Source organism: Castanea sativa, chromosome 7 (genome assembly GCF_040712315.1).
Source record: "Castanea sativa cultivar Marrone di Chiusa Pesio chromosome 7, ASM4071231v1".
NCBI classification, from domain to species: Eukaryota; Viridiplantae; Streptophyta; class Magnoliopsida; order Fagales; family Fagaceae; genus Castanea; species Castanea sativa.
This window is the reverse complement of record NC_134019.1, coordinates 45512770-45535657: the sequence shown is the minus strand read 5'-3', so window position 1 is coordinate 45535657 and position 22888 is coordinate 45512770. Positions and strand designations below refer to the sequence as shown.

Here is a 22888-nt window from a genome sequence, read left to right as displayed (position 1 = left end):
ATTTTTTTATTTTTTAATAGATGTGATAGAATTTCAAATAAGTATCCAAGGTGGAAGATACCATACCAGTACAAGCCATACCGGCTGTTATGTATCGTACCGGTATGTATACCGGTATTGAAATGCCAACGTTTCATATTTGTTTAAATACCAGTCATATCGGCTGATTTCAAGCATTACCAGCTAATACAAAAAAAAAAAAAAAAAAAAAGCTTTTTTTTTTTTTTAGTTTTGTAATTTTTGAATTTTTGTAATGGCAGAATGGTAACTTATTTGCATTAATTTATTAATATTATTTATTTTCTTAGTATGCAATGAACAATTAAGCTTTCTATTTTTTATATATATTTTTTTTTTAATTGATGCTAAAATCTAAAATCATGAATAATTTGTTCTGAATTGAGGTAATGTTTTATGGTAAACTTTTATACTTATTATAATTTATATACACATACATACATACATACATATATATATATATATAAAAGTAAACCCAAAACGGTACACCGATATTGATTAGTACCGAAATATATCGTTCCATTAATCAAACTAGTACATCTTCTGGTACAAGATTGACTCATTTGTGTCTGCTCCATAATAATTGCTCTTTTAATTAGATATTGTTGTTGTTAGAAAAATTAATGTGGAGGCCATCTACAAAAATCAAAATAGGACTTCGAGCAATTTTTCCTCCCTTGACCTTTTTCCGCCTAAATATAAATAAAAATATAAGAGGTCACTAATAGGAAATAATATCCTACCACAACGAGGTTTGTCATCATCTTGTTGTGGCAATAGCCCAAGCCCCATGTAAGTGACACTATGAAGGGGAACAAATTACCTATATTTGGTGACCAAGACATGGAGAAAGATAGCCATGAACGTTTTAGTATACTCTGCCCCTGCACATTGTCTAATTCTCCTCCAAAAGGCATGAAATTCTTTGATAAAACAGATGGGTCAAGATCCTGGTTCCATTGAAAAAAAAAAATTGTTTTCAAGGATATTTCCATATCAATTAAAAGCAATAATATGAGGAATTAAAAAAGCATGTATAATAACTGGTTAAGTCTTCTCTTTACCCTAGTAAGGTTGCTTATTACATACCTTCCAGCGCCATGGATTGAAAGAAAGTGGATCCTTGTACGTGTTTGAGTTTAATTGAAGTGCAGAATTTACAAGCATAATGGTCAACCAGCCGGAATCGTATACGGTATATCCTGATAAGCATTTAGCCAATCGTTTACGGTTTGTAACCGAATATAAAGACGCTGAACCAAATATATGCATTTGAAAGCATAGGGAAAATTTACTAAATAGTACTATTTTAGGAAAATTTTAGGTAAATCTTTTTAGCGAAAGCGAAGTTATTTAGTTATATAAATTCTTTTTGGAACTCGAGATTGTCAAACTTGAGTTCCAACTTCCAACCCAAAATCGAATTTATCAAGCTCGAGTTTCAATTAGTTTAGATTGCATGGCAGTCTAACATTGTATAACAAATTAGAACTCAAGTTTGCTAAACTTGATTTTGGGTTTGAACTTGAGTTCCAAAAAGTGTCTACAAAACTAAATAACTTCAGTCACATGCTATTCTCCTAAAATTTTCCTTAAAAAATACTATTCAGCAATTTTTTCCGAGAGTGTACCTTTAAATTTTATATCCTTGAGTACTTTTCATAGTAAACCAGGAGAAACATTTGCAATCCGAAAAACTTCATTGATTACCTGTAATTTCATACTGATGGGACTGACGAAATCAACTACTGACGAGACTAAGGCATCTGATGGGACTGACGAGATCAACTACAGATGAGACTAAGGCATCTGATGGGACTGACGAGATTAACTACCGACGAGACTAAAGGCATCTGATGGGACTGACGAGACTACTCTTTGAGACGAGCTTAAACAAGTATACACGTCACTGACGAGGATAGCAGGATCATTCAATGCCACCAATAATACCCCGGACAGTTATAGAAACAGCTGGACGAACTGTTGAAGGCATATTAAAACCTCATTACTCAGCAAGAAGCGTTACTAAAAGAGGCATTAAAGCCACAATGACTGCCACAACGGCTAGAATCTAGAACAACATATATAAAGCCCACGCATTGCCAACAGAAGGTACGAACACAGTTACAAGATATCCCTAATCATTCTTATAGTCTATTATTATAAACTCCCTTGTACTAACTTTGGCATCGGAGACGTTGTGGCAGGCACCACACCGGTGACCATTCTGGAGAATTTCTTCTTCTGCCGCGACACAAGCAGACCTCTAGTCCCGTCTGGACGACCTCACTACGACTGACGAACTCGTGATTCATCAGTCTGGTCCCGTCTGGACGACCTCACTACAACTGACAAACCCGTGTTTCATCAGTTTGGCGCCGTCTGTGGGAACGACATTCTCGTACTACGATCCGAAAGCGCAGTTCCTACCAACTTCGATATCCAGATGGAGTCAAACCAAGACTCAGCAACCTTGGCTCAGCAAGTTCAAGCTCTTGCGGCCACTGTGGAAGAGCTCACCAGGCAAAATCAGGAGATAAGACAACAACTTCAGCATAAGGAGAATCGGTCTAGAGTTGTCCAGGAGGATGAAGGAGATAGTCATGGGAGAAGCGATTGACGAGGGACCACTACTCCAGACGAACAAAATTCTGGTCTTCTTCAAGAGATGAGGAAAGAGATGGACGAACTGAGAAATGCTATTAAGGAGAAGACAGATCAGAGCCTAGATAGAATGGTCAGGGCAACAGATTCTCCTTTCTCCGTGGCAGTCTTGTAACGACTAGTGCCGGCAAAGTTTCGATTGCCTCAACTTGAGCATTTTGACGGGCTTAAGGACCCCCAAGATCACCTTAATACCTTCAAGACGACATTAGGCCTCCAACAGCCCCCTGATGAAATAATGTGTCGTTCCCTCCCTACCACACTTAAGGGAGCTGCAAGAGAGTGGTTCATAAAGTTGCCAACCTCATCCATTGATAGCTTCGAACAGTTGAGTAGCGCCTTTCTGCGCCATTTCGTCGGAGGGCAACGTCCTAAGAGACCAGCGGACCACCTACTCACTATTAAGCAATGGGAGAAAGAAACCTTGCGGTCATACGTAAAACGCTTTACCCGAAAAACCCTAGAAGTGGACGACGCTGATGACAAAGTACAGCTAACAACCTTTAAAGCAGGGCTGAAGTCTAGAGAGTTTGTGGTGTCGCTGGCAAAAAATCCACCTAAGACGATGGCAGAAATGCTCTTAAAGGCGCAAAAGTATATGAATGCTAAGGATGCGCTAGCCGCCATTAAAGATATGGAGAAAACAGAAGAAAGGGGAAAGAGGGAGGACGAACGTAAAGGACGAAAGAGGGAGTGTCCAGATCGTCGGTTTACTGACGAAGACAAAAGATCATTGAAAATGGCTATGTAATAAGATTCCGCCTTGACGGATGTACATTACTGACGAAGCCAAAAAATCATCGAAAATGGCTAGGTAATAAGATTCCGCCTTGACGGATGTACATTACTGACGAAGCCAAAAGATCATCGAAAATGGCTAGGTAATAAGATTCCGCCTTAACGGATGTACATTACCGACGAAGTCAGTAATAAGATTCCGCCTTGACGGATGTACATTACTGACGAAGCCAAAAGATCATAAAAAATGGCTAGGTAATAAGATTCCGCCTTGACAGATGTACATTACCGATGAAGCCAAAAGATCATCGAGAATGGCTAGGTAATAAGATTCCGCCTTGACGGATGTACATTACCGACGAAGTAAGTAATAAGATTCTGCCTTGACGGATGTACATTACCGACGGATGTACATTACCGACGAAGTAAGTAATAAGATTTCGCCTAGACGGATGTACATTACTGATGAAGCCTCGTAATAAGATTCCGCCTTAACGGATGTACATTACCGATGAAGTAAGTAATAAGATTCCGCCTAGACAGATGTACATTACCGACGAAGTAAGTAATAAGATTCCGCCTAGATGGATGAACATTACTGAAGAAGCCTCGTGATAAGATTCCGCCTAGATGGATGTACACTACTGACGTAGCCAAAAAATGATTATAAAAAAATAAAAAAAAATAAAAAAAACCCTTTCGTCTTCTATGGTCGTCATGGAACATCATGACGACCACAGAATCCGGGGGCATCTGATGGGATTGACGAAATCAAATACTGACGAGACTAAGGCATCTTATGGGACTGACGAGATCAACTACAGATGAGACTAAGGCATCTGATGGGACTGACGAGATTAACTACCGACGAGACTAAAGGCATCTGATGGGACTGACGAGACTACTCTCTGAGACGAGCTTAAACAAGTATACACGTCACTGACGAGGATAGCAGGATCATTCAATGCCACCAATAATACCCCGGACGGTTATAGAAACAGCTAGACGAACCGTTGAAGGCATATTAAAACCCCATTACTCAGCAAGAAGCGTTACTAAAAGAGGCATTAAAGCCACAATAACTGCCGCAACGGCTAGAATCTAGAACAACATATATAAAGCCCACGCATTGCCAACAGAAGGTACGAACACAGTTACAAGATATCCCTAATCATTCTTATAGTCTATTATTATAAACTCCCTTATACTAACTTTGGCATCGGAGACGTTGTGGCAGGCACCACACCGGTGACCATTCTAGAGAATTTCTTCTTCCGTCGCAACACAAGCAAACCTCTAGTCCCGTCTGGACGACCTCACTACAACTGACGAACCCGTGTTTCATCACATACAACAAAATGTTTATGTTTATGAGATAATTGGAATCCTCTAACACCACAAACAGGGAATATTTTGAGACTCTAGAACTGACTTGAAGGGTAAAAGTCATTGACTTATATTCATCCCAAGTGAGAATGGAATTTGGATTCTTTCTGGCTTTAAGAATTGCCTTATGCTCGGCCTAATACATGATATATCATCAGTGTTTCAACATTACCATACAAAAAATTAAGTGCTAAAAGAAATTTGTTCTACATGCACATACAGTCAACTCTTGTAAAACTATTGGATTTTCCACAATTAACTTGAGAGCTAATGATAATGCCGTTGAAATCTCCTCAAATGTAGCAAATGAGATCCCAAAAACCCAAGGGGCGAGAAAATCTTCTTATCAGAATTTCTCCTTATTCATGCTATTTATGGCTTGATCAAGCATATCTTCATGTTTTCCAGGTGATTTCATTTTCTCTTTTACCATTTTCCTCAACATGGTCAATGCCTCCTTTTGATCCTGAATGAAAATGAAGATTTTAGATTAGTGTATTTGAGTCATTTTAAACAAATACAAGTTGGAAGAATTTGTAATGCAAGAATTTATCTTGCCTCATTAATTATTTTGGTTAGCTTCAAAGATTTATGATATGCGAAACCAGGAATATTCAAAGGAAATGACATAAAACCTCCAGCAACATTGATTAACTTCTCACTCAATTTTGTAAAACAGAGTGAAAGATGAAATTGCTATTTAGAAAATGAATGAGAAGTTGTTACAAATTATTATCAATTACCGTTTATATACATAGAAAACAGGGGCTAACATTTTCCCTCCTAAAATAACTAACTGATTTCTAATACAACAAATCATATTTTGACACTTGGCATCTACTTTTTTGACACGTGGACTTCCTTTGATCCTTTCCTGCTCCTGTTAGTTTCTTCTTTACTTTGCTCATGCTTTCCTTCTTCAAATTTAACAAATTTCATGGATGATTTTTCAGCATCATAACTAAATATTATACTCTTCGCACTGAAATCAAACACCAACTGTAATGTTCAGAAAGATGTTAGGATTTAATGTTTGCAAGTTATAAAACTGGAAAAACTAAATAAAATTGAGAGAATTTCATTGATTGAAATCTTATACAAGAGAATGAATTGAATGAATTAAATACCACACTAGCTACTCTGTTTATATACACAGTGAACAGTAACTAACTCTACAATTGGCGCCAAAAACGGTTATTCAAATATTCTAGAATCTGTACACGTGGCAGCCTTGTGTAACTGATCCCTAGATTTATGGAATTGACTCCCTCAATATTCCTGGATGAAGAACTCGTGATGTGGTATTGCCTCAAGCAATTCCAGAATTGTTGTGTTAATCATGTCCCTTGATGCCAGCCCTGTGGTCTGTGTAGTGCTCAGCTCATCAGCAAATGCTGCCTCACCAACGCACCTTGCATCAGCAACTGCTGCACTGACTGTTGTTCTTGTGGCTTGGCTAGTGCATCCTTTATCAGCTATTGCTGCACCATTAGCTACCTGTGTGACTTGAGGCAAGCAGCATTGCCTATCAGTTTTAACACTCCCCCTCAAGAGCACAGCTCTTGCTTCTTGTTCTGCTGAATCTACATAGGGATACTCTATTTGAGAAGCAAAAATATTTATAACACCTAGCCTCTTGATCAACCTGGAAAAACTATCTACTCTTAAGGCTTTAGTGAACACATCTGCCAATTGATTTTTAGTTGAAACATAGAAGGTTTTAAGTGCTCCTTCAAGAATCTTATTCCTCACAATATGGCAGTCAGCTTCTATGTGCTTGGACCTCTCATGAAACACTGGATTTGCTGCTATATGAAGTGCTGCCTGGTTATCACAGTACATTAACACAGGCTTATCATGTTTAACATATAAATCTTGTAACAAATGCAAAATCCAAGTTAGCTTATAGGTGGTTGTAGCCATTGCTCTATACTCTGCCTCAGCACTGGATCTAGACACAATACTTTGCTTCTTAGACCTCCATGACACTAAGGCATCACCAAGAAATACACAATAACCTGTTAAGGACTTTCTTGTGTCAGGACACCCTGCCCAATCTGCATCACAATATGCCTTAAGGTGCAGGTCAGATTTAGTAGGGAAGAAAACACCTTGTCCAGGTGTCCCTTTTAGGTATTGTAGTATTCTAGTGGCTGCTTTCATGTGTGGTGCTCTAGGCTGAGCCAAGAATTGGGTAAGTCTATGGACTGCATATGTGATGTCTGGCCTGCTCAAGGTCAAGTACATGCGCTTTCCAATGAGTCTTCTATACTGACTTGGATTGGAAAGTAATACTCCACTGCCTTTAGACAACTTCAGCTGCTGTTCCATTGGTGTGTGAATTGGCTTGCATCCTGTCATACCAACTTCCTCAAGTACCTCTAAGACATACTTCCTCTAGGATAGACTAATCCCAGTCTTATTTCTTGCAATTTCTAAACCCAAAAAATATTTGAGTGATCCCAAATCCTTGATCCCAAACTTCTGATCTAAGACAGATTTTAGTGAGACAACACAAGCATGATCATTGCCAGTGATTACCATATCATCAACATAGACAAGTAAAGCAGTGAATGAAGACCCTTTGCTGTGCACAAATAAAGAGTGATCAGCCTGAGATTGGACAAATCCAAGCTCCTTTATAGTGGCCGACAGCTTTGTGTACCATTGTTTGGAGGCTTGTCTCAAACCATAGAGGGACTTAATTAGTTTACACACCTTAAGAGCAGCTGAAGAGGCAGAAATACTCTCCCCCTTACTGTGAAAACCAGGTGGTAAAGTCATATAGACTTTTTCATCTAAGTTTCCATGCAAGAATGCATTGTTGATGTCCAATTGGTATAGTGGCCACTGCTTAGCAGCAGCAAGAGCAAGTAAGACTCTCACTGAAACAGTTTTAGCAACAGGGGAAAAAGTTTCCAAGAAATCAAGCCCTTCTCTTTGAGTATACCCCTTAGCAACTAGCCTGGCCTTAAATCTCTCCACACTACCATCTGGATTGAGTTTAACTCTGTAAACCCACTTGCAGCCAATGGGAAACTTACCAGGAGGCAAGGTAGTCACATCCCAAGTGTGATTTTGCTCAAGGGCTTGAATTTCTTTGTCCATAGCAGCCCTCCAAAGTGGATCTTGGACTGCTTGAGAAAAACTAACAGGTTCTTTGGGACTAGAACTCACTGCTAGCAAATAGGAATGATAACAAGGTTCCAAATGAGAATAATTGAGACAGTGAGGAAGATCATAAGGTGCACCAGCTGCAATAGTAGTACAAGCATAGTCTTGCAGATAAAGAGGAGGCCTGACATCCCTGGTGGACTTCCTAAGAGGCACTGGAGGCACTGAAACAACTGGTGGAGATGAAATAGGTACCTGTTCAGAAGGAGAGACTTGGATAGGACTAAAAGAAGTAGGAAGATGAGAAGGAACATCAATAGGAACAGGCTGAACAGAAACAAGATTATCATCAAAACACAAGGGGGTAGAGTCAGAAATGCAAATAGGTGAAACAAAATTATCATTACCAGTAGAGCAAGAAGCTTCCACAATAGAAGGAAGAAAAGGATCTGTGAGGTTAGGTGAAACAGAAACAAAAGGGAAGGAATTTTCATGAAAAATCACATCCCTAGAGATGAAGACCTTGTTAGAAGACAAATCAAGAACCTTATACCCTTTTACCCCAAAAGGATATCCCAAGAAAGCACACCTGACAGCCCTAGGTGCAAATTTAGACCTATGATTTGAAAGGGTAGAAGCAAAGCATAGACATCCAAACACTTTTAAGTGGGCATAGCTAGGTGGATGACCAAATAACACTTCAAAAGGTATTTGATTTGAAATAGCAGTGGAGGGGATTCTGTTGATTAAATAAACTGCTGCAAGAATGGCATGACCCCACGAATGCAAAGGTAGATGTGACTGAAACATGAGAGCCCTTGCTACATTTAAGATGTGTTGGTGCTTCCTCTCAACTACTGCATTTTGTTGAGGGGTTTCAACACAGCTCAAATGATGCAAGATACCTTTCTTAGCAAAGAATTCTCTCATGAGAAACTCAGTCCCATTATCTGACCTTAAAATTTTTATTTTCTTAGAAAATTGAGTTTCCACCATAATGCAAAATTGTTCCAAAACTGATTGTGTTTGAGATTTATGCTTTAACAAATAAACCCAAGTGCACCTAGAGTAGTCATCAACAATAGTTAAGAAATATTTGCAATGGTCAATAGTAGGAACTGAAAAGGGTCCCCACAAATCACAATGGATCAACTCAAAGCAAGATTAAGACAAATGAGAACTTTTATTGAAAGGTAAGTGTTTTTGTTTAGCAAGTGGACAAATGGCACAATTAAAGTTCTCAACAGAAATGAAACTAGGTACATCATGTTGTTTTATTGAAGCTAGTTTGGCATTGGACAAATGACCCAATCTGGAGTGCCAGATTTTAGCTTGAGAGCTGTGTATAGAAGCTGTAATGATAGGTGCAGGAAAAATGCTTTTGTCCAGCAAGTAGAGCCCATTGAATTCTTTACCCAGACCAAGTGTGCTCCAATGAGCAAGGTCCTAGATAAAACATAAGGATCCAAAGAAAATAAGGCAACAAGCAGTGGTCTTGACAAGTTGACTGACAGAAATAAGATTGAAACTAAATGATGGGACACAGAGGACATTATGAAGGGTAAGATTTTCTGAGATTTTGACAATGCCAATATGAGTAATAGTAGCTACTTCACCATTGGGCAAATTGACATATGTGTTTAAGGTAGTAGTGACAGTGGTGAAATATGTAATGGAATGGACCATATGGTCAGTGGCCCCTGTGTCTATAACCCAATCAGTGGCACTTAGAACCTCTTTGTTAACTATTTTAGCAGAAAAAATGGAATGCTTCAAGGAAGGAGTGAAATTAAGCAATGAATTGATACCTGACATGGTATCAACAAGGCTGGAATTTGCATTTTCAGAAGATATAAGGGATGTGGAAGGTACACCAATTGCAGCAGGCACACCAGGAGCTCCAGAAAGAATGCTAGAGACAGCAGCACTTGTACTAACATTTGCAACATGGTGGGAAGTACCTTGATCAGCCCCTGAATTGAAGAGAGCAAGTAATCGCTTACACTGTACCTTAGAAATAGGACACTGAGCAGCTGTATTAGAAGAAACTTCAACAGCTTGGCCTTGGGAATAAGACACTTGATTAGCATTGAAATTAGGCTTGCCTTTGTGCTTGTAACCTGGTGGATAGCCATGAAGCTTATAGCACTTGTCCACAGTATGACCAAGCATGTTACAATGAGTGCACAATGGCCTTTCCTTCTTAAAACCACCTCTATTACCTGCATTTCCTTTGGTGTTGACATACATTGCCACTGAATCAGGTTTAGGTGTGAAGGCAGCCCCATGACCAATGCCTTTGTGAGATTCCTCTTGCAAAACTAGAGCATACACTTTGCTCATTGAGGGAAATGGCTCAAGCATTAGAATATGACTCCTCACAGTCTCAGAACTCTCATTGAGCCCCATTAAGAACCTCATAACATAAGATTTCTCATGTGTAATGCTCAGAATCTTCATTGCTCCACAAGTACAGGTTGGCAATGGTTCATAATGAATCAATTGATCCCAAAGCTTCTTGAATTTAGAGTAATACTCAGTTACTGTTAATTGTCCCTGAGTTATCTGTGAGATTTCTTGTTGAAGATTATAAACCTTTGGTCCATTTCCTTGAGAGAACACACGTTGCAATTCAAGCCACATCTCCCTCGCAGTCTCACAATACATGATGCTGCTTGAAACATCAACATGCATAGAGTTGATCAACCAAGAAAGCACCATTGTATTACAACTTTCCCAATCTTCATACAAAGGTGAATCAATTTCAGGTTTACAAATCTTGCCATTCACAAATCCTATCTTTTTCTTGGCTGTTAGTGCTAGAACCATAGCTCTAGACCAAGATTGATAGTTCTTCATTCCCAATAAAGGCTGAGTGACCAAGATATTACCTGGATTCTCACTTGCACTAAGGAAGAATTGATTCGGAGAGTTAATCTCTGTGTTAGGTTGAGGAACATGTTGTGTGGATTGATTGTGCGTAGGAACAGAGTCATTTCCTTCAACAGAAGCCATTGAAGCTACACACAAGCTTGAATGAAAACTCTACTGAAATTTGAAAGAAAACACAAGAATTCTTCGAACAATAGTATGAATAAGAACAAATCAAGACACTGAAGATCGAAGAAATTTTCAAGGTAATTTCTGTTTGGTAAGCAAGAAAATTTTGAACAAAAATGACACAACTAGCAGATGCTAGTGGCTCTGATACCATATAAAACTGGAAAAACTAAATAAAATTGAGAGAATTTCATTGATTGAAATCTTATACAAGAGAATGAATTGAATGAATTAAATACCACACTAGCTACTCTGTTTATATACACAGTGAACAGTAACTAACTCTACAATTGGCGCCAAAAACGGTTATTCAAATATTCTAGAATCTGTACACGTGGCAGCCTTGTGTAACTGATCCCTAGATTTATGGAATTGACTCCCTCAATATTCCTGGATGAAGAACTCGTGATGTGGTATTGCCTCAAGCAATTCCAGAATTGCTGTGTTAATCATGTCCCTTGATGCCAGCCCTGTGGTCTGTGTAGTGCTCAGCTCATCAGCAAATGCTGCCTCACCAACGCACCTTGATCAGCAACTGCTGCACTGACTGCTGTTCTTGTGGCTTGGCTAGTGCATCCTTTATCAGCTACTGCTGCACCATTAGCTACCTGTGTGACATGAGGCAAGCAGCATTGCCTATCAGTTTTAACACAAGTCCATATGACAATGTATATATGTATCAAATATGGTTGGAACAACGTTTATTCAAATTAGGTTAAGTAAAAAAAAATTAAATTTGATTATCCTAATAAAATTTTCTAACATTTTCTCAATAAAAAAAATTATTAAAAAAAACAGTTAGGTATAAGCATTGAAGAAAGATTTGAAAAACTGAAAATTTTGCTCAAGCAAATTTTGGATTTGGTTGAGCGAAACAAAAAGTCAGACAAAGTTTTCACCTAACTCAAACTCCACATTCACTTGAGCAAGATTACGAAACATTGAATTCTAATTTTACTTGAAGAAGGATTTATGTTGACTTTTAACCTCTATATATAAAAATACAGCTTGATGCAAGACTTTAAAACCCAAGAGGGCTGACATCCCATTTCAAACCTAAAGAGCCCTCTCTTAAGCTTAAAAACAAAGATATCCTTTGTTTGACCTTATGTCAATGTGTACACTAACTTCTCATAGATTTAGCTTGGAGCAAACATACCTATGTGGTAGAGATCATACAAAAGAAGTCCAAAGGTTGATTGATCTTCTATCTAAGAGTTATTCAAGTTTGATAGTTAGAATGATATGGGGTAAAAAAAAAATTCAAAAGTTATGTTGTAACATGAATGACAAAAAATTGTAACGCTATGGAAGAAATGTGTCTACTGGGAAAATTCTAACTTACAATGGAAGCAGCATGTTTCACTTCAACAGAAAACTGAGTTGACCATGTTTCTAGGTGATGAGGATGATTTCACAATTAGCTCCTGATGCTTTAAAAAGGCGATGGGATAATGAGCTCATCAGCACTACTCATTAAACCACCTTCCTTTGACGTCCGTGACTTTGCCTCATATCTTACGGCATTAGGTTGAAGGGAGCAAGCAAATGAGATCAAGCTGAAGGTTGTAAGCTGACGACCTTAGGAAAGGAAAAAGCTAACGGAGGGAAAAGCTGAAGGGGATAAGCAAACCTTCGTCCATAACCTTGCTTGCCCTCCACACATACGTGTATAAAGAAAGTTCTTGTACTACACGTTTGACCCTAATTAAAGAGACTCATATAAGGAAAAGAGCTCTAAGGGATACGTAAAATCCACGCGTTACTCTCCTAGAAGGAAAGTAACTCTTGGCCAAGGCGTAGATTTCGGCCCTACACTACTATAAATACCCCAAAGCCCTCACAAACCAAGATACGCATAATTCACCTCAGCTCTAGCACTTTAAAGTTGCGAATAAGAGATTTTCTCTAACTTGACCGTCGGAGGGTATTTGGCCGGTACCACACCAGTACTCTTCTTAAGGTCTTCAGCTTTTGTGTTATGTACGTATTTCATCGGGAGCACGTGAGTACTGTGTGGCTTACTAACAATTTTCGGCATCATCACTAGGGTTTTACTAACAAATACTTCAATTTGAGGAAGTAATTTTTCCTTAAGTGGTTCAGCACCAAAGTGATCCAATATGATGCTTCTTACGAATTTGTGGATAATACCAAGTGCAATTGTTCTATTTTCTGTTTCCATAGAGAAAAGCTTGGAAAATGAATCCAAGTACCATAATTCAACTAATTTCCCTTCTTGTTTAACAATATAATGGTTGAATTTAGGATCTATTGATATTACAATCAGTCAACCTACCACACTAGTTCGAAATATTGGCCCATATCTGAAAGAAAGGAAAAAAATTACATTAGTGATTGTTTATCTCAATTTGGGGAATCAACATTTGTCCTGTCCTATTCTAGACTAGATTATACTTTTGATTCTATATTTTTAGGAGTAGTTTTCATTTTGTTCATCATGTTTAAAAATTTTCATTTCATCCTTAATGTTTGTATATTTTTCAATATAGATCTATTACTCATCTCGGTAAATGATGTGGCAGCTAGGTGTAAACTTAGTGAAAAGAAATAAATAAATAGATATTTCTGCTAAATGACAACTAGTCCAATCAAAATATGTTACTTCAATTAATATATACTAGCTAAATTCTTACACAATGTACGGTGCAACTTATTATTAGTTTTCTCCAATATTTCAATAAGTTTGCCAAAAATCTTGTAGGTTAATTGGTTAGCAACTCAATTTCTAATGGAGACATTCATTCATATCCCCAAACTATCGATGTATAAATAATATAAAAAAATTAATAAATTTCCTTGTTAAAAAATGTAATCTTTAGTTATTTTATAGACAAAATAGAAATCACGCAATGTATGTGTTCACAAAATGAAAATTACATGATATAGTGGTTAATTTAGATAAGCATGTTTCGTGCCTACTAAAAAATTCATATATCCTTCAATTATTGTTTCTCATATAAATCGTAAAAAATTTATATTAAAATCACATACACACACACATATATATATTAAAGGACTAAGATTTATTTTAGTGAATTCACAAATATTTAATTGTTTATGACTCTTGTGTCAATTGTTGTCAAAGCAACTAAACATGAGGAAGAATATCATATTCTAACTTTATTATTATTATTCCAACTAAAAATTATCTCTTATATAGAATTTATAAAAATAATCATATAAATTCATTTGATATAAATAATTAATGTACAGCTATAGATAATTAATATAAGTATTTACTCTATTAGCCAATTTAATAAACTAATACTTTGATATAAATGCAAACTTTGTTAATTTAAAACCTTAAATAAAGAGAACTTCAAGGAATGCGCCACATGGTACAACCTCATATTCTCTAATATGAAATCTTTGCTTATATATATATATATATATATATATATATATATATATATATATATATATATATATATATATATTGATTAGTTTGCATAATCCAAATCTCTAATTTTTTTTTTTCTTCTTCCTTATTTTTTCACACAAACACAAAGTTTGGTAATTTTGATATATAGTTTTGTTATGGATTTAAAGACCCAACAATTTAAACAAGGTTATTTTAGGAAAATTGGTAACTAGAGTGGCACAAGTTCCAAGAGATTTAAAAGATTTTGTTACTTTTATTGTGACTTAATAGAAAATTAGATGGTATTGGATAGTTTGCTCAAATATTATGTGGTTTTAAAGTTTATGGAGTTAAAGTTTATGGAGGATTGAAATATACCTCTAGTTAGGGGAGGAAAGTACAAATTAACCCCCAAATAAATGGAGATACACACATAACATGTTGCATACAACTACAAATATAGATTCTAAAAAGAACAAAACAAAACAAAAGAGAGAGAGAAGAATAAGAAGGAAAAAAAATAAAATTAAATACAAATACAAATTAAAGGTTAATTATAACCAATGAATAAGGCTCTTGTTTATGCAATCTAGGTTCACAGGCAACCTTACTCTATTTTTGAAGAGGTTGATTTTCAAATTTGAATCCATAAAATATTCTTAAGGTAAATAACACTTGTCATTGCAACCTCTATACACACTCGTATATAATTATACATATGTCCACACGCGCGCACACTACAAAATCTTACCTTTGAACTTTGTTTTTGATAAATGGGTGGAGGTCTAGAGAGTAACTGGGAACAATTAACTAAAGAGAGTCTCCAACAAAGGGTAAGGCCGGTAGGCCCATAGAACCTGGAGGGAGGACTCCATTGCATTTTGGATTCCTCCATTTGTTTAGCCAGTGACTACAATATGCTACAACCACTGCTACAAGACACAATTCAACTATCCACATTTCTTACTTTTATTTTTACTTGTAGTATTCTAAGTTGGTGTTGAAATCTAAGAGGAACAAAAAGTAGTAGTTTGTTGGTAGACCTCTTGCTCTCCCTCTCAGAAATGGATGTGATATAAGAGTCTTAAGGAAATGGCTGGATTGATGGTTTTTAAATGTAGCAAGGATAGATTATAAAAGGGCCTTCAAAAGAATTGCACCAGCCTCTATTAATAGTAATCATAATCATTGAACTCATCTAATTATATTGCTAGTAATTTCAAAGCCATGTTACTTTTTAGAAGTGTACTCATTTTTGCTTTGGTCAAACGCACCAACTCAAGATCTCACAAAATAGAAAAAATAATCCTTATCATATTATGATCACAAAGTCTTCAATTTATAATCACAAAGCAATAATTGAGGAAAAAGAAGGAGATGGTGATGGAGGGATCAGGTCCAATGTTCAATAGTATTGGATCCGTTGAAATGATGATATACGTCTATTTTTAGACACGTGTCACCATCTGACCAGGTCCAGTGCACTGGACCTAAACCAAGTTCGTGATGGAGAGAGAGAGAGAGAGTACTATTTGTACTACAACACACAAGACAAGAACCCCTTTGAGATTTGCTGCCTTTTATGGTAAGGATAGACTTAAGTTAGATAAATAAATGCAACTATTGTGGTAAGTGAAATCTATTAGTGTACAATTGTTATGGGCGATAACACCATGATATAATAACACCCAGTGGATGGTATTGCTTCACATTCATACAATTTTTATTCTATAAAGACTAATAATTAAACCGTCTTTAAGTAAGGATGTGACTCTTAGAATCAATATATATGCTGATAGTCAAAAGCCTTGTAGCTGAATTGACACCTCCCCATGCACAAAGTACTTGGGGATCTAAAGAGGAAAGAGTTTGAGCTGCGAGATTAACAGCATATTGTAATTATCTCTAAAAAAAAAAGGAAAAAAAAAAAATATATATATATATATATATATATATATATATATATATATATATATATGTTGATAACAAATGTGTCTTTCCAAGGAGTATATGCTTGCCTATAAATAGGCCTAGGAATTTATTTGGACATCTATACACAATTTTGCTCTCTCTAGATAGAACAAAGTTTCTTTCCAAAACTTCTTATATATCTCTTTTTTTAGTGTGAATTTTGAAAATTTAACTGTTGAATTTCATACTTTTTTATGTTTTTAACATATATATCAAATTTTGTTCAAACCTGATGTTATTTACTATTCAATCAATAAACTTATTTTTTATATACAATTTTAGATCACAAAAACTTGAAATTTTAACATTTGTTTGATGACATAGCAATTGATCTTTGATTTTCTTGAAATTTTCATGCATAAAGGATATAATAAAAACATGTAATCCGACAGTTAAATTTTCAAATTTCACACTCAATATAAAAATATAGGAAGAGTTTAAATGATTTATTTCTAGACTAGTTTGGGGAGAAACTTTATTCCTCAAAACACATGCCCTAGCTACCTTTGTGATTTAGTCACTAACCAGATTGTCATCCATGTTAAGGACCAAAAGATATATGAGAGCCAAACTTATCTCAGGAGATTACACACCATCGTTCAAAGTCCAACCACTTCAAATCAATCTTTCAGTCATTGTGTTAGATAATCTGCAATAATATACTTTTTGATATTTGGCATGCAGTAGCAGTAATGAACAATTTGGAAAGCCAAATATGGTTTTTTTTTTTTTTTTCCTCATATTTTACAATTTAACAGTGATAATTAATTGCACCATTCTTCATGGTTTAGAATGCTCACATCTGTCCATTCTTCATTCTTTCGATGGTTATCGGCTTTCTTTGAAATTAATGAAAGTCCGTTAATTAATTTTGTTACAGGAGTTTAACGACAATTTTTTTGGGTACTATTTGGCCACTAAATCTGTCAGTTTATACATTTAAATAACTATGTGATAATTTACCTAAAAAAAATTTTAAAACCCCAAAGAGTGAATATTATATTTGACCAAAATTTTTAAGCATCCAAATGCCTAAAAAGGAGAACAATGTTCTACGGTAAATCAAATAGGGTCTTCATTTTCTTTTCTTGCTTTTAAGTCAAATATTGGGTACATAATCTTAACGTGTAAAAGGGAAGGGGGGGGGGGGGGGGGGGAGGGGATGTCCCATGAGATTTTAGAAATTTGCCGCTTGGCCAAGGGCTTTGAATCATTTATGGATTCTCAACAAATTAGATAAAATCAACCATATGTATTTCAATATAGCACGTCACTAGTAAGAGACGCTCCAACAAGTATTTTTAATGGATCTATTCATTAAAGTGTGACTAAATTTTACGATTGTCGTCAACCTATCGCAACCCTCCTTTTTCCAAGCTTGGGATCAGCTGCTAGTGCTGAGTTGGTGTCTACTAGTGCTGAGTTGGTGTCTAAGTGGTTTTTCACGATGCAACATTAGCCTCCAATTTATATTAAACTGAGTAATGGGCTTCGTTCCCTCGTATTTTCGAACCAGGTTGATAGGCCCAAAACTCCCTTTAGCCAGATATCTCAAATTCAACCCTCAAAGCCATCAACTTACCAAATGCACAATTTTCTTTTATTTCAAAGTGAAATATCTTGGGGCATAAAATTACAGAAGACAAACAAAATTGAGTTAAAATGGACTACATGGCCTTATAGGAAACGAGAAACAATGTCAACCTTTCATCAAATTGAGAAATTGTATGAAGAAAACTCTCACGCTTTCTGATAAGCAGGATGTCGTCTGTGGAACAAACTGTATATATAAAATCAAACCATGAGAATGGTTGGGTGGAATCAACAGGGGCAGGTGATGGCTGAGAAATATGGTGGTGATTCCTAATCAATTAGTCCAGATTAGCAATGACAGCATCAACCACCTCTTGAGTGGTGCTGTCTCCACCAAGGTCTTTTGTTCGGTACTTGCCCTCGTAGATTACACGCTTCACTGCAGTCTCAAGCCGATCAGCAAATGAAGGAAACTGGAGATGCCTAAGCATCATGGCTGATGACAGGAGCAAAGCTACAGGATTTGCCTTCTTTTGTTGTACTATCTTATCCTTTCCCACATTTCCTGCTGAAGCACCTTGCTCAAACACAGCATGATCAGCCCCCGCATTGCCTGCAGTCACCAATCACCAAATGAGACACAAAAGAAAAAGAGTTCAGAAGATTTTTATCCTTCCATTTTTCTTTTTCTTTTTTTCTGGTCAAATATGCTTTTATCAGACACCGGTAAGATAAAACATTTAAACAACAGATGGTTATCCTCAGCCTCTATTGAACAGATCCATGCCATGAAGAGGCCAACTTAATATATTCACATCATGAAGCACAAAATTAAAGAAAAAATTAGAACTTGTAAGATCATGATTATTACCTCCTGGCATGACACCAGTGCCTCCAGCAATACCGGCTGCTGTATTTGCCACTAGATTTCCATAAAGATTAGGAGTCACCTACCGAAAAACAATAAAAAAAAGTTTCCATCAGTGGCTGGGAAGGCCAAAAGTTTCAACTGGCCAGGTAAAAGTAGAAGAATAAATGCCCAAGGTTTAAAGGACTCCAGATACATGACTTAGCTAATTACAAAGCAGGCCAAACGGTTATAAGAAATGTGCCCAAAGCCCTTGAAAGGAAGGAAGGAATCAAGAGTTTCACAAAGAACTTGGAATTTAAATCAACAATGAGGGCGAAATGCAAGAGAACATGATTTAAGGAATACAGTAAAAGGAGGAACAATGTTTTGATCGCATCAAAACAACAAATCTGAACTCACATAGCTTCAAAGACTAGTCAAGCTAAGCAGATTATTTGGATACTTGAGCAGAGCACTACAATAAAACACAAGCCAGGTCCAGCTCAAAAATTTTATCATGCAAATCAATTCATTTTTTAGTAAAGATTTCTACCTCTGCTATTGCATATCTGTAAATAAAGCATTCTCCACAATCGAACTGGCTCTAGATCACTTCTTATATATGGTATTCTTTAAATATAAACTATTCACCAGCGGGGTTGAGCCCAGGCTAAACTTCTTTTGTGAACATATGCACCTGTATGATATTCTCCACAAGCCAAGCCAGATATTGTGCATGCAACTCAAAAGGTTTCAGTCCTACATCCAACTTTTTTTTTTTCTATTGGTCAAGCCAAAAAAAAGGATCTGATAAACTTTTCACTTGAAGTAATAGCAGTACAACAACAATAATTATAAAAAAACAAGAGAGGAAAAAATTATTGCTTCAAAACATCCAATCCAACACCTCATTGCTCAATCGTGTTCAGATATATTTTTCCACTTCATTGCTATTTCTATTGAATAAGCATTAACAACCCAATATCTATCAGCATCAACATGACAGTCATAAGAATTTGAAGACAAGTACAATGCTATTTCTATTGAATAAGCATTAACAACCCAATATCCATCAGCATCAACTTGACAGCCATAAGAATTCAAAGACAGGGACCATCTCTATATCAACCACAAGAAGACTTGTAACTTGCAACTTGCAACACCATTGGTTACCAAACCAAACCGAATTGTTCAATTCAAGTCAAGCTCGTCCCACCCATATATACAGCAGTATCTAGAACTTAACCAAACATTGTTCCTCACTCCATTAAAAGAATAGTTCACTGAGAATTTTATCACTCATATAGCGGGAATTTTAGACTAATAATGACAACTTCTAGATACATAATATCAAATATCAAGTCATAATAAACAAATGCTTCCGTTAGAACTAAAAAAAAAAACTCAAGGTTACTTACCATAACATCGAATTGCTCAGGCTTCGAAACAAGTTGCATGCAGCAATTGTCCACAATAATCTCATTGTACTTGATACTTGGATATTTTGTTGCAACCTCCCGACAAGATTCTAAAAACAAACCATCTGCAAGTTTCATAATGTTGGCTTTGTGCACAGCTGTCACCTTTTTTCTGTTGTTCAGATAAGCATACTCAAAGGCGTATTGTGCAATACGTTCTGAGCAGAACTTTGTTATCACCTAACAAATCCCAAATTGTAAAAAATCCCTTTATAATAATAACACAACATAGATAGATAGATAGATAATTACAAATTTTAGGAACCAACACTAAAACTCCCCATGCCTTGGGCTAAAATGAATAGGTTTGTTCCAATTGACAAATTCTTCCTTGTGACATGCACATGTTGCATAAGATATAAATTTAACCTTCAGAATAAGGTACAAGGCTTTATTTCTAATTTTAAGGAAGTTACAAAAAGTACAATTGTTAATAACATTATACAACATGAAAGAATACATGTTACTGACCCTAATTAGTCTAGTTAAAGTCCATAGCCAACCCCATAGTTTGGGGACAAAGGCTTTGTTATCATTGTTTTTTCTCATACATTTCACATGCATCCAGTGAGTTTTTTTTTTTTTTTTTTTGATAGGTACATGCATCCAGTGAGTTTTGAACCAACAACCTCACCCTCCACTCATTCTTAAGATAAAAGAAAGTGGAACTTGAGCCAAAACTCATTACCTCATTATGATTTCAAATCCAAGAACATGATTATTGTACTACATCTTCTATTAAGCTTAGAAACTTTAAATTTTAAACCCCATTTTAGGCCTAACTAACTCTATGTTTGGGTGCAGCGAGAAGGGGGGAGAGGAGAAGAGAGGAGAAAGGAAGGTGAACGGAATGTACCAAATTTCTATATATTTTAACCTCTTTCCCCTATACTCTTTCTCCATCTCCCTCCTCCACTCCAAACATACCCTAAAGTTAAAATGTTGTGTGGAAAGCAATATACATTTGCATAAAGTTAAAAAATTCATCAATTGGAATGAAAAACGTACAAACTATTTGTTTTTATTATTCCAAAACCATAAGGGGGTTCTAATCAAGGGAAAAACTTTGGTACAGTTGCTTAGGAGTCCTATCTTGGGTTCCCCATTAAATTTCACCCATGCGGTTACATTATCGATAAGCCACAAGATTAAATTTAATTGTTGGTAGTGAAGATCCCACTTTTGGTACTGCATTCCATTATAGCAACATCATTGAACTGGGCAGCCCAAGGTTCTGTGCATCCAACAGGTTTTGATCCCACAACCTCGCCCTCTGTATAATTTGAGCTAGAGCTCAATGGATTAGAGCCTAAAAGCCATCTCTTTCCATAGAAAGAGCTAAATTAACTAATGACCCCTAAATTTAAATGATACCCCAACAAATAACCCATTTTATATTTTTATATAAGGATGATAGTGTAACAGATTGAACTTGAAACCTTCATATCAATTTTCGTCACATCCCAAACCAATCAGCACACTTAGGGGGTGTTTGATAGTGTATTTTGAACAATAGTTTTCAATATTTAAATAACATTACACATATTTCTATACACTTTTTCACCACATGTATTTTTAAAAATTACAAACAATTTTACTAGAACAACATTCTCAAATGGGTCCCTAAACTCCAATTTTGTGCACAACTCATCACGCGGCGAGTTGTGATTGTTAAAGGTGTGATGGGGCTATGTGAGGACACATCTTTGCCAATCACAACTCACTACGTGACAAATTGTGTCACAGAGTTGGAGTTTTAAGGACCAAACACACCTTTGACAATCACAACTCACGCATGTTGTAACAAATTCGGTGTTACTAGCATTACTCTTTACAACATTATCGATCAGTGCTAGACTGCTAGTGTAGCATTTTTTAATTTTTGTGTAATATAAAGTAACATCAGTGATGGGGTCCACATGAAAACAATGCTCTAATCACAACATGACACATAGCAAGATGTAACACTTTTTAACAACCATAAAAAGTAAAATTCGATTGTACTACATAGAATTTTGAACAAAAAATTGTACCTTGAGGCTTTCAACAACGCCAGGAACAACTTCATGCTCGAGACCCGAGTATTCACCCTCGGTATTCTCTCGAATCACAACAATATCCACATTTTCGTGCCTCGTAGGAAGCCCAGGAAGGTTGAAACAATGGACCAACGAGGCATACAAATCCAGCTCTTTCCTCAACTGAACATTCAGCGAACTAACTCCACCACCCACCGGTGTCCTAAGCCCACCTTTCATACACACTTTGTTTTTCTTAATCGACTCGATCACTTCCTGCGGGACCTTGCTCAGGTCCCCGTGTACATCGTACTTCTCGAAGAACACCGGCGCGTGCATGGCCTCCATCACCTGTTCCACCGCGTTTGTCACCAGCGGGCCCACCCCGTCACCTGGGATCAACGTCACGGCGCGTGGAGCCCCGTCGCCGGGTCGCGGCATGTAGGTGACCGAGCGCGTGAGGGGGAGGCGCGTGGAGGAGGTGAGGCGGTTGAGGAGAGGGATGATGTGTCGACGAGCCATGTGGGGTTTCGTGCGTGCCTCTTGGGGTGAGGTTAGGAATGGGGAGATATTTGATGTTAAGAGAGTTGAGGGCTATATGGGTTGAAGAAGAGTTGAGAATTGAGAAGAAGAAGCCATTATTGAGAGGAAGTGTGTTGACAAAAAGTAAAAA

At 36.7% G+C, this 22888-nt stretch overlaps 1 protein-coding gene and 1 pseudogene across 1 annotated transcript; both read right to left on the bottom strand.

The window, feature by feature from the left end:
- Positions 1–613: 613 nt before the first annotated feature.
- Positions 614–15325, bottom strand: LOC142644561 (cucurbitadienol 11-hydroxylase-like; annotated as a pseudogene).
- A 2589-nt stretch (positions 15326–17914) lies between these two features.
- On the bottom strand, positions 17915–22888 carry LOC142643339 (isocitrate dehydrogenase [NAD] regulatory subunit 1, mitochondrial). Its single transcript, XM_075817907.1, has 4 exons — positions 22231–22888; positions 20138–20377; positions 18741–18819; positions 17915–18482 (listed from the first exon to the last, which is right to left on the bottom strand). Exons 1-4 carry the CDS (start codon positions 22735–22737, stop codon positions 18208–18210), a joined length of 1101 nt encoding a protein of 366 aa, XP_075674022.1. The 5' UTR covers positions 22738–22888; the 3' UTR covers positions 17915–18207.

What these genes read in the sequence shown, in the direction of transcription:
- LOC142643339 (XM_075817907.1), bottom strand. Translation starts at nt 22,737, where the DNA reads ATGGCTCGTCGACACATCATCCCTCTCCTCAACCGCCTCACCTCCTCC. An exon ending in GCGTTGTTGAAAGCCTCAAG is followed by an intron (nt 20,378 to 22,230) that starts GTACAATTTTTT and finishes GGGATTTGTTAG; the next exon opens with GTGATAACAAAGTTCTGCTC. An exon ending in CTGAGCAATTCGATGTTATG is followed by an intron (nt 18,820 to 20,137) that starts GTAAGTAACCTT and finishes GTTTTTCGGTAG; the next exon opens with GTGACTCCTAATCTTTATGG.